This window comes from Canis lupus, chromosome 34, assembly GCF_048164855.1.
Source record: "Canis lupus baileyi chromosome 34, mCanLup2.hap1, whole genome shotgun sequence".
In the NCBI taxonomy this organism is placed as follows: Eukaryota; Metazoa; Chordata; class Mammalia; order Carnivora; family Canidae; genus Canis; species Canis lupus.
In genome coordinates this window covers 21,031,199-21,044,006 of record NC_132871.1, presented here as the reverse complement: position 1 = coordinate 21,044,006, position 12,808 = coordinate 21,031,199, and the positions used below count along the sequence as shown (strand labels likewise).

The following is a 12,808-nucleotide window of genomic DNA, read 5'->3' as shown; positions in this document are numbered from 1 at the left end:
ATGCAGATGAGGTTATGAGAGAGATGCCAAATCATGTAGAATCCTGTAGGCCGGGATCCCTGGGTGGCGCAGCGGTTTAGTGCCTGCCTTTGGCCCAGGGCACGATCCTGGAGACCCGGGATCGAATCCCATGTCAGGCTCCCAGTGCATGGAGCCTGCTTCTCCCTCTGCCTATGTCTCTGCCCCCCCGCCTCTGTGACTATCATAAATTTAAAAAAAAAAAAAAAGAATCCTGTAGGCCAAGGTACAAAGTTGAACTTCATGCTAACTTTTCTATCAAAAAGTTTTCAACCAGGCAGTGACGGGTGTGATCTACCTTTCTAAGAGTTCGCGTCTAACAAGTGTATGGAGAATGGACCAAAATAGGCTAATGTTAGAAGAAGGCCATGTATGAGCCTCTTGTACGTGAGAAGGTAGTGGCTGAAGTTGGGATGGTAGCCGTGGAGATGGAAAGACATTCACGAATTCAAGGATATTGCCATGAGAAGTATGGCAGTACTTAAAAGACCAAAAAGAAGCCTCCTTGGATTTTGGCTAGAGCAACCAAATGGATTACTCAAGGGTGGAGCAAGAGGAATCTGGAGAAGGACTTAGAGGTTATGACCACCTCCACCCTTTAAGCCAAGCAGAACCACCATGCACTGGACTTATATGTCAGCCTCCAATGTTTCACATCTAATATTACATCCTTATTTCAAAGGTTAAATATAACTTCACCACTAACCTGCCTCCTCTGAGATATGACACCTTTTCTGACTCTCTATACCTTGATGTAGATGTGCAAGTTCTAGTTTAACTAGCCCCTCCTGCCCCTATCATCTCCATAAAGCTGGCTCCTATGCTCCTTGTCCCATGACACCTAAATGTGCCCTTTATCACAGAAAGCGTGGCGACTGTGTTGGAGGATCTGAACAAAGGGTGAGAGGAAACGTCTAGGGCCAGTGGGACCAAAAAGACCTCCCAGACACCCGAACCACCACATGTCACGTTACGTCTATGGACAAGTGTATGTGAATAAACAGTCTGCTTATAAATGCTCTTTTGGAATAGGTACTTGGGGCACCTGGCTGGCTCGGCTTGTAGAGCATGTGACTCTTAATCTTGGGGTTGTGAGTTTGAGCTCCACATTGGGAGTAAAGATTACTTAAAAATAAAATCTTTAAAAAAAGAGAGAGAATATTAATCCTCTCATTTCTGTTTATTTTCTCTGGAGCTTTGAAAAACGTGAAATGAGCAGAACCAAAGAGAAGTACAAGAAGTAAAGGATGCTCTCCCTACATCAGCTCTCCCATTTCTCTCCTAAATTGATTCCCTTTGGCTCCCCTGCCTTGGCAAAGACTTGTGGCCACTCCCTAGGTTCTCCACTGAGCTATCCCTTACCTAGAGTGTCAGAAGGACAATGCCTATCCCTGCTCAAATACACATCAGGGTATTCTTACATATGGAATTTCTTACTATTCTATATAAGCTGACATGTTTAAAAGCCACGTCCATAGGACTACAGAAAGATTTTTTTTATATTAATTAAGATCCACATTTATATTGAACCATGAATGGCTCCAATTTTCCCTCTGGTGAAAGAACATAATAATATGCCCTTAGGGAAAAACAAACCAGAAGCTGAGCTTTCAGGAGAAGTGAAAAATAAAACCCATATTGCAGATAAAGGTTGGATTGCAAATGTACCCTGCAAATTAACCAAAAATTAGAGGCAACCTTCAAACTGGAAATAAAACCTTGACAAGCAGATCCGCTAGGAGATTTAAGTTTTAAAATAGGAAGAGACAGCTGTCTTCTCTTACAAGTGAAAGTAACGAGCATGAAGTAAGGAGAATCCTGAGTTGGTAGCTCCTGTCATCAGAGGCTAAGGAACATCACTAAGATGCAAGCTCAAGACAATGGCCAAGAGAGGTAGCCACCATTGAAGGGTGGTATTAACTCAAACCACTGTCAAATAAGTTGAATTAAGTGAATTGAAGCAAAGGAAGTAGAGACTCTGAACTGTCTAGGCCAGTCAGCCAAACTAACTGGTAAATCACCATATATCATAGGTACATAATAAGGATTTGATTTTGTGTCCACTGTTTTTTGTTTGAGATCTTTTTTTTCTGGGGACACGAGTCATCGTCCATCGTTTGTTCCCCACCTCCAAATGCCATACCCATTGAAGTTGGGAGTTCCTGCTCACAGAATTTGTTCGCACAAACTTCGCTGAGCAGCGGCCCAGGCCCTTGTGCCCCTTTGGCCACAGGTGACTGACAAGCACCTGGACACACTGAGCTAAAAGATATCTCCAGATGTGGACTCCAATCACTTACCAAGTGCTGAACCACAACTAGGAGGAAAGATGTGTTCCCATGCGGTGGCCATTAGGGGCCAGGTGCACTGATGTGCAATCAAGACAAGCAAGACTGAAGACAAATGTGAGAACGAAATGGACATAGAAAGAGAAGAAGAGATTATATGCTGTGCTTGTGGCAGAATGGAGAAAGTGGCTACCTTGATTCTGGCTGACTTTCTACTCCCCCTTTTCTGATCTCTCATGCGATCAGTGAACTTTTGGCTTTCGGATACTATAATATAACCTTTCAGGCCAGTTCATGTAAGGCTCTGTTTCCTCCAAACAATCAATACTTGGATAAAATACCAACTAAAGTCCATTTGTACTATTCTTACCTTTTTTCAACTAAATGATACTGTCCACAATGTTGAAAGATCAGAGTCTAAAAGTGACAGGAAATAAGAATATCCCTGATTTTCCACCTAAATCAAAGAGAAAAAAAAATAAGTCCAATTCCTATGCCCTTCATGAGGACATTGTTATTCAGTGGGTGTTGCAAGAGGCCTTGCATATCAACATTTTTAACAAGCATCCCTGCTGATTCTGAGAAAGGTGGTCCAATGACCACCCTTTGAGGAGTACTGCTCTAAAGCCTGCTTCAATATTGCTACAAAGATCTGTGTACTTTCAAATTCCTCCCAAGAAAAATGATATTCATCAAGTGCCAACATTCAGAAGTAGCAAATTGCTGTTGGAAAGACATATTTGTTTGAAACCCTAATAGGAGCAAGTATTGTTTCTATTATTTTTTCTGCATATATAAGATATTTGCATTTCATTTCACATTAAATGGGATTTTGTAAAATGGCCTGGGGGAGACTAAATGCAACTTATGATGCTGTTTCCATCTGAAAATGAATTTAAATTTCCAAAGAGCTAATTTAAAGACCTTTGAAATAAAACCAGTTTATAATTTGAGGATTTCATGTATCATTCCAAACTGAGGCAATGTGATTATCGATGGTTTTAAATGATACCAAGGAATTATTGTTATTTTTGTTATTTATTATTGTCTAAATACTGGTATTTTGGTTATATGAGAAAATATATTTCTCAGAGATGCATACAAAACTAGGTTGGCATGCAATGAGATGTTCAGGATTTTAAAATACTTCAACAAAGACAAGAAAAATTTCAAAAAGGAACAGATGAAGTAAATGAAGCAAAATCTTGCTAATTATTGAATCTGGAAAATGGGAATATGAGACTACAATTGATTGCTTTCTACTTCTGTGAATATTGGAAAAATGAGTATTCGAGAGTTTGGTTAATGTAGCAGCCATGCAAGATTCCTACAGGACTGTGTAAATTGGGTTAATTACTAGCATCACAAAGGAATGACATCAGAGGCCCATTAATTTGGGGAGAGATGAACTTGTCTTTTGGTAGTTTCTGATATGTGAGAGAAAAAAGAACTCAAAGGCAAAGCATATGGAAAAGTAATTTCTTAATTATTTGAAAGATACTTTGTGTTTTTCTGAGATATACGAAAAGGTTTAATTCCATACAGAATAGATCAGAAACAGTGTGGTAAGGTGCAAAACACATTCAGACATAGTATTTTTTTTTATCTAGGTTCTTAAATGAGTATTAACTAATGGTACTGTCACCCCTGCTCTGACATTATGAGCAGTTATAATGAACAACCCTGGCATGTTTATTCCTTGTACTACCCTTACAATTCTCGACTTCTGTGGAAACTGGACCTTCCTAAAAAAAAAAAGACTCTTTAAGGCTCAAGAAATGCAGATTTCAGATCCTCGCTGTGCCACAGTCAGCCACGTGGCATTTCTTAGCCTCAGTTTACTGATCTGTAAAACAGCATTCAACTAGATGACCTCAAAGTTCTCCTCCACCTCAAACATTTATAACATAGTTTTTCATAGCTGTCTTTTTATCTTTAAAATCTTCAGATATGTTATTTTGGGACTCCTGGGTGGCTCAGCAGTTGAGCATCTGCCTTTGGCTCAAGGCACAATCCCGGAGTCCTGGGATCGAGTCCCACATCGGTCTCCCTGCATGGAGCCTGCTTCTCCCTCTGCCTGTGTCTCTGCCTCTCTCTGTGTGTTTGTCATGAATCAATAAATAAAATCTTTAAAAAAAATAAAAAAAAAACTCAGATACGTTATTTTGAATAAGTTGTACTACAAAGTCCTGGGAAGCAATTAACCAGACCTACAGCACAAGCTGAGTCCCAGCACAAAAAATACCTGAGGGTAGACAAACTCAAGACAAGAACTGATTCTTCTGCAAGGGCCAAGGATCTCTTACTCCTTCCCTTTCTTCAAATAGTAAGTACTAAGGGATGATTTCCTGGTAAATTTCAATCACAAAAAGAAAAAAAGAGATCTAAATTCATAAATTAAGTCACTTTTAATAAAAAGTTTAAATTGCAAGGAATTTTTTTGGACCAAGTACGTAAAGAAATCTGCTTTAAATCTGCTCTATTGGTAAACACAAGGAAATATGCCTAGGAAATATATCTGGCCAGTATTATAACAAGAAGGAGAGAGAATAAAGAATCCACATCCTATCTCATTCTAGCTCCTATTTTAAAAGAAAATACTGAAAGCCTATAGCAAGTATTATATATACTTTGAGACACTGTATTTTCAAACAGAGATAAGGCATATCCTATTTGTGACTTCAGTGCACTTTACCACTCACGAATTATGTAGATAGCTCAATTTCTTAAAAAAAATTTTTAGAAAAAAAAATATATATAGCCTGTAAAACGATTTTTGACTATGTTTTTGAAAGGCCACATGAAATTTAACATGTCTAGTCTGGATTCTTTCAAACTTTCTGGTCAATTATTCGTAAATAACAAGCACAATTCTTCACTTTTTCTACAGGGAGAAAAGAATTGTTAAAATGCCTGGAATGGTTAATCAAAACAAGTGAAAGAGAAAATATAAAGAAAAGAGACATCAGCCTCCTGTAAGGTGTCAGCCATAAATAATAGTCAATAGAAATCTATCACATCCAGTCATTTACATCATCTCAAGTGAAGGTCAGGGATAATCAGGCCAGAAACACCATCTTGCCAAAGGGTCATCTGTGTCACAAAGATACTGAGCTTAGGAAATTACTGACATAGAGTCAGCTGTTCCCAAAGCATCACTCAGTCCAGAGAACAGAGCATACATAAAGGAATAAAAACAAAGGATCAGTTCTAAATGCAAAGTGTAGGTGGGAAACATAAAAGAATGTAAAAAGGCACCCTCCTCTTCCCTAATTTTGGGACATCCTTCTCTTCATAGAGATCCCAACCCTTGGGCAGGCAAAGAGATCACCCACTGTGAAGGGCCCTTCTCGGGTGGGAACACCCCTCTGGGACTGGTCTCTAGGAGGCGGGCCAGAACTCTCTGCTCATGAAACAGCACTGCCGTCTGTGTGGGTGCAGTGCTCTGAGAAAGTCACTGTAGAAATAGGACACAAGGCCAGAGCAGGAAACCGGCCGAGCCAATGGTAACACAGCACCCTTTTCCCTTTTTGCCAATTTGCTAAACCTGATCCAAAGAAATGCTATCATTCCCCAGGATAAGAAGTCTTACTGTGGGATGCCTAGTGGCTCAGGAGGTTGAGTGTCTGCCTTTGGCTCAGAGCATGATCCCGGGGTCCTGGAATAGAGCCCCACGTCAGGCTCCCTGTGAGGAGCCTGCTTCTCTCTCTGCCTGTGTCTCTGCTTCTCTCTCTGTCTCTAATGAATAAATAAATTAAATATTAAAAAAAAAAAAGTCTTACACTAGGATGATGACCATGTACCATTAGGGCATGCCCTGAATTAACCCTGACGCCTGTGCCCACCCTCTCTTTTTTTTCTTCTTCTAAGAACATATTTTCTCTCTATTCAAATCAAACCTTGCCCCGCTGACCTCTCTTAGACACAGGCATTCTCCCAGTGTTCATCTAGATCTCTCCCTCTCTGCTCCTCTTCCATCGTTCAACTCCTAAGTCATAAACCAACTCCAAATCAAAGCCCCATTGTGATAAGCACCCTCTGTATGGCATTTTTGCTCAGCTCAGGGCCCCAGAGCCTAGGATGGTGCAAGGAACACAGCAGGCCCTCCATAAATATGGAAACAATCTTTTAAATTCCCCAGCTGACTATTCTGTCATCATCAGACATTTCCTTTTCCCATTCTGGATCTCAAGGGCAATCATCAATTTTTCCACCATCATATCTATCATCCATATTCCCATCTTATATACTAACCCAAAACCCAAGCTCTTCAAAAGTCCAGACAATTCAGCAGGGCTGTTTTTTGCTTGGGCTCTGACTTTAAAACTCATCCTGATCATACAGCTCTCAAGAATCTCCTCCTTGTTCATTTCCTCATCCAAAGTCACAGTCCCGCCCACTTAAGGACTTGCCTCCCCCATCAAAATCTCTAATTGAGAACATACCTCTGCTCTGGGAATATTTACTCCCACTTTCTCCAGTCCTTTTCCAAAAAGCACATGCACCAATTAAACTTCAAACCGCCCCCCTCAAACATATATATATATATATATATATATATATATATATATATATATATATATATATGCCTTGTTCTACCAGACTTCTATCAAAACCCCACAGTCCATGGAAAGCTTTCCTACTGTCTTTATTATGTTATGAAGAACTCATCTATTCCCTAGGGTATCTCCTTCATTCCTAAAACCATAAACACATTATTGAACCCATCATAGGTAGTCAAAGTGCAGAAAAAGGGAGAGAGAACAATAGATGTGAAGAAAGGATCAACTGTCTTCTCTCCGCTCATTATCCCTCTCCTCACTGCAAGCATCTGACTGTTTAAATTTATTGCTTCTATCCTTGCAAGAACAAGGTACATTTTGCCTAGTGAAGCCTCTCTTTGTTTTGCTGATTCAAAATTGGGAGGGAGTATATTAAGAAAAGATGGGATTATTCTAGGATACACTGATTTTTTTTTTTTTTTCCAAAATGTATAATCATGGTGGATCTCCTCATAGTTCCTGGGTCCTTGAAATCTAATTTGCCTAAGTCAGTCTCAAACCAGAAACTGAAAAAGAAAGCAAAAATTATAAAAAGAAAGTCCATCTTCTAATTATCACTAAGAAGTCATCTGCCTTCTTTATAGCCAGAAGCCTCCAAACTGAGGAATTCACTGGCAAAGAAGACATGTCAAGTTCTCGATTCCAATTACCTTTTGCCACAGATTCATTATATACCACTTCCCTTCAGTAAGTGAGGTTGGCTTGGGTTGAAAATGTGGAAGATTAAAGAAGGTATTAAAGAAATCAGACAACCTCTTTCTCACCCCAATACCACTGCCCTCCTTCTGACTAAAATTGATAATTATCACATGAAACTCTCCCACCTACCCTGGAAACAACAATAACTCCCAGACTCCGTACTTTACTCTCTCATTTAACCCATCCCGAAAGCCTGGTCGGTAAGTTTTACCATTCCCATTATACAGCTGTGAAAACTGAGGCCTCAAAGGAGAATGATACCGAAAACTCTGTCAGCCAATAGTCATTTAAACTAGGCCATATTAACCCTTTGTTACTTTTATAAATTACTGAATATCTTAAAAACCGTATAGATTTAGAACTCCTAAGATTTTTGAATTAGGAAATTTTAAAATGCATACCTGCTTTTTCCTTGAATTTGCTTTGGGAAACAGGCCTGCTGACAACACAGATGTAAATGGAGAACAGCATAGCTCAGGAAAAGGGTTTGGAATAGATGGCATTTCCAGAACATCAAGATCTTTCTTTTTTCTCCTACACCAAGAGAACATAGGATGTAATTTACATAAAGCGGAATGTAAAATATAATTGCTGACAGGATTAAGAAGTTACGGCCAACATGTGCCACTCTGTGACAACACTAATATTATACAAAGTATACAGCAAAGGTCTGTGACGTACTGTCTGTGGGTCACAATAAAACACGTTCATTGGTATAAACCAATTTTCTATAGTAGTCCTATCTTCTTTTTTGGAGGCCTTTTGAAAAAAAAAAAAAAATCACTAGGCATCGTTAACTCCAATTCCAGCATTTTTTATCATTTTCCTGAAGCTGAAACACAGACTGTAATTACTGATGCGAAAAACCAACCTGAGAAGTTAGACATTCTTATGGATCTATTAAATCGACAAAGTCTACAAACATTTAGTCAATCCGTCCCTATGCTATTTCACTAATCACTTTTGGAAGTTATGGCTTATTAATTATAGCTGCGGCTCATCTCACTTCAAATTTCATTCACAATGTTGCCCACACACAGTCTGTTGATTTTTCAAGTGCTTATAGATACTAAACCGCAAGGCAGTGTTTTTGAAGAGGTAAGTGAATAGAACTTGCTAGTATAAATGTACTCTAGTCCACTGCAGAGTGATTTTAACTTTAGTGAAGTTGAAGCACTTTGAAAATCTGGGGGGGGGGGGGGGGAAGGGAAGGGGAGGGAGTACCATTTCAATGTATGAATATAAAAGACTACAGATTTTTTTTTTTTTGTATTGTTGCAGTCTTTTTCCTTCTTAAAGTCTGTGCAGAATTGTGAACTCTAAAGGCACTTGGTGCTGAACGCTATGGAGATTGGGAAACCTTGTAAAGCCTCTATTCTTCCCCACCGAACAGCAAAGCAGGGCTGCTCAAATGTCAATCCGTGCTTTGCCTCCCCAGGGTCGCTGTAAGGCTCTATGTGGGAGGTGAACTCATTTATGCCACGTTTTTTTTAAATATATAAAATAAAAAGGATTCGGGTTGGGGAGGGGGGGTTGGGTTTTGGTGGGATTTCTTTTTTTTTTTTTTCTGGTTTCTTTCTTTCTAAGTGCAGGGCCACGAGGGGGTGGGGTGGGGTGGGGCGGGGCGGGGGTCACCGGGCCTCCCGGCGCACAGCGATGGCAGAGGCGGGAGCCACCGGGAGCTCCCATTGAAACGGCGATGCTATTTATAAGGCGCCGGGAGATCGCGAGGTCCTGCCGCGCCGGCGGGAGCCAGCTCGAAGGGAATCGTCTTCAGAGACTTTCACAAACTTGGCCCCGCTCTGGGCACATGGCTCGCCCCCGGGGCCCGCCTCCTCAGCCCCCGCCGGCCGCCCGCGGCCACTCCCCCGCGCCCTCCGGGGCTGCCTACCTGTCTGCGGCGCGGCCGCGGGCCCCGGCCGGAGGGGGCAGGAGCGCCCGCGCGGGCCCCCAGGGAGCGGGCGCGGGCGCGGGCGCGGGCGCGGGCGCCGGGCCGCGGGCGTCGCCCCTCCCCCGGGCAGCGCCGCACACCTGGGCGGCCAGCGGCGAGTCCTGGGCGGCCGCCCGCCCCGCGGCGCCCTGCCCGTCCTGCAGGGAAGTGGTCATCGTCGGCGGCCGGGGCGCGGGGCGCGGGGCGCGGGGGCGCCGGCGGGCGGGGCGGGGGGCGAGGCCGGCGGCGGGAGGCGAGGCGCCGGCTCGGCCGCCGAGCGCGCTGCAGGTGCGGTGGCCTCGCCGCCTGCGCTCCGGGCCCGGGCGCCGGAGCCGCGCGGCCGAGCAGTCGGCGAGGCGGCGGGGGAGGGGAGGGGGCGGAGGAGGAGGGTGGGGAGAGGGGAGGAGCGGCCGGTGGGTGGGGGCCGCGGGCGGCGGGCGGCGGGCGGCGGGGCGCGGCGGGCGGGGGCGGGGGCGGGGAGGGCGCCGGGCGGGCCCCGCCGCCGGGCCCGGGACGCGCGGGGGCGCCGGCGGAGGTCGCGCGAGGCCCGGGTCCCGCCGCCGCCGCCGCCGCCGCCGCCCCGGGGGGGCGCCCGACGCGAGGCCGAGCCTGGGGCAGGGCGGGCCCGCGGCGCGGGAGGCGGGCGCCCCCGCGGGGCCTGGCGGGCGGGGCGCGGACCCCAGACCCTTCGTGCCGCGGCCGCGACACCGCCCCAGCGGCGGGGCCGCCATGACAGGCCCCGCGGCTCGGCCCGGCGCCCCCCACGCGCCGCGCGCCGCCTCCCGCCCGCAGCCTCAGGCCGGGCGGCGGCGGGAGCGCGCAGGACCGTCCCTGCGCCGGAGGCACCTCGGGGGGTCCCGGGAGGTCGGGATGCTCCGCGAGGCGGGGGTCACCCGAGGGCGCCCGGGCCAGCGGGACACACGGGACTGCACGTGTAACGCGAGGCGCCCCCGCGCACCGCGCCCCGCTGCGCCCCGGCGACAGCCTCGCGGGTCAGGTGCGGGCCGCATCGCACGGGCGCGGAGCACGGGGCTCGCGGGCTTGCCCGACGTGCCCCCAGCCGTCGGAGCCGCGGCGCTCGGAAACGCGGGCTGCTGGAAACGGTGCGGCGGGGCCGCCCCCGGGCTTCCCCCGCGTGGCTCACCTGCGGGCACCCCCCGCTGGAGGACGCGAGCCGCCTTCTGAGGCCGAGTCGGCGGTCGCTGCTCCTCGGGGCACACCTCGGCCGTCTCCGCCCCTCAGCAGGTAGGCACTTCAGCGCCTTCCGTCAGCACCACACCAAGGGCAGCGGTGGCCCCCCTCAGGGCGCACCGGTAGCTGCCCCTCAGGCCCTCAGGGCACACCTCTCAGCAGGTAGGCACTTGAGCGCCTTCCGTCAGCACCACACCAAGGGCACAGGTAGCCCCCGCTCGGGGCACACCTCTCAGCAGGTAGGCACTTCAGCACTTTACATCAGCACCACACCAAGGGCAGCGGTGGCCCCCCCTCAGGGCGCACCGGCAGCTGCCCCTCGGGGCACACCTCTCAGCAGGTAGGCACTTCAGCGCCTTACGTCAGCACCACACCAAGGGCACAGGTAGCCCCCCCTCGGGGCACACCTCTCAGCAGGTAGGCACTTCAGCACTTTACATCACCACACCAAGGGCAGCGGTGGCCCCCCCTCAGGGCGCACCGGCAGCTGCCCCTCGGGGCACACCTCTCAGCAGGTAGGCACTTTAGCACCTTACATCAGCACCACACCAAGGGCACAGGTAGCCCCCCCCTCGGGGCACACCTCTCAGCAGGTAGGCACTTCAGCGCCTTCCGTCAGCACCACACCAAGGGCACAGGTAGCCCCCGCTCGGGGCACACCTCTCAGCAGGTAGGCACTTCAGCACTTTACATCAGCACCACACCAAGGGCAGCGGTGGCCCCCCCCTCAGGGCGCACCGGCAGCTGCCCCTCGGGGCACACCTCTCAGCAGGTAGGCACTTTAGCACCTTACATCAGCACCACACCAAGGGCACAGGTAGCCCCCCCTCGGGGCACACCTCTCAGCAGGTAGGCACTTCAGCGCCTTACATCAGCACCACACCAAGGGTAAGCCCGGTCCGGGAGGTATGCTGAGAGAGACCACACTGACGCTACCTTGATTACAGTATATTGTTATAATTGCTCTAATTATTAGCGACGATCGCCCATCTCTTACTGCGCCTAATTTGTGAATTAAAATTCATCACAGGTATGTATGTACAGGGAACACACACACGTAGTATATACGTGATCCGCGTAGGCGGCGCCGTCTGCTATTATCCAGGATTCCAGGTACCCACCGAGGGGCCTCGAAATGTATTTCTGCGCGTAAAGGTGGACTACGGTGATTACACCATGCTCACCCCCCGGGGGTGCAGCAGGCCCCCTCAGAAACCCTGGGGGTTGCTCTGTTTCTTCTTCCCCCCCAAGCTCCCCCATCCCCGTGCGCTGTGGAGGATTTCCAGATGTTTCACACCCTCTTTGTTCTTTGACCAAATTAGGTAATATCTGTCCCTGGCATCCGGTTCGCCAGGTTTTGGTAACCTCCGCAACCCCTGCCCAGGGAAGGGCCGGCAGTGCCTCCTGGAGAGGCGAGCGGAACCCTCTCTTCCAGCCACAGACACACACCGCGGCACCAGCCACCGCTAAAAACCAGGGCTCGCGAACACCCAGCCCGTGAGGACACCGGGCTACGCCACAGAAGGGAGATCTTCAAGTCCAAGAGCTCGTGGAATCCAAGTTCTTCATTCTTCTGACGTCAGAATTAGGACCCAGTAAAGAGCAGTATCAGTCCGGGTGCCACGGTGGGTATAGTCTCCAGGAGACATTCAAGGAACCGTGCAGTAGCCACCCAAGGACAGAAGGGTGGTCCTCCTGAGGGATACCATTCCTAGTACTCATCACGACAGAAGTTAACACGTATGGATGCTGTGAGCCAGGCAAAGCCCTGGCTCCCATCCGGGTCCCTGAATATGGTCTGTGAGCTTTAAGAGTTTCATGTAAAACCATGCAGTTATATTGAGGCCACTCCAGCAAACTAGAAAAGAGGTTATATATTTGCAGAGAACTTGAACTAAAGACATAACTCCTCCTCCTTCCCCCTCTAAAACGGTATACACTGGGCATCTAACAGGAAGGGGAATCCGTGGTTAAAGTTTGTGCCCACCCTGCTCCCAGCAACCAACTCTCTCTCTCTCTCTCTCTCTCTCTCTCACACACACACACACACACACACACACACACACAAAGAGCAGGCTGTCTTTTTTGTCGCAGAAAAGGGTGGTTGAAAACTGTTTATA

The 12,808-nt window shown here is 47.8% G+C and overlaps 1 protein-coding gene and 1 long non-coding RNA gene across 17 annotated transcripts in view; one reads left to right on the top strand and one right to left on the bottom strand.

Moving 5' to 3' along the window:
* Positions 1-12,808, bottom strand: part of GRB14 (growth factor receptor bound protein 14) — a 164,099-nt gene that overhangs the window by 104,945 nt on the left and 46,346 nt on the right. For 2 of the 4 annotated variants that reach the window (XM_072810969.1, XM_072810970.1), the window contains one exon: positions 7,969-8,101. In XM_072810969.1, the coding sequence (XP_072667070.1) occupies positions 7,969-8,101 (133 nt within the window). Of the gene's footprint in view, positions 1-7,968; positions 8,102-9,458; positions 9,674-11,730; positions 11,964-12,808 lie in introns of those variants that run through there. The other 2 variants (XM_072810968.1, XM_072810967.1) reach the window with 2 other exon arrangements.
* The window catches only part of LOC140624238 (uncharacterized), a 67,965-nt gene continuing 65,685 nt past the window's right edge, over positions 10,529-12,808 (top strand). For 2 of the 13 annotated variants that reach the window (XR_012023742.1, XR_012023732.1), the window contains exon 1: positions 11,373-12,313. This is a non-coding gene — a long non-coding RNA (uncharacterized lncRNA). Of the gene's footprint in view, positions 10,743-11,133; positions 11,282-11,369; positions 12,314-12,808 lie in introns of those variants that run through there. The other 11 variants (XR_012023740.1, XR_012023736.1, XR_012023733.1 and 8 more) reach the window with 11 other exon arrangements.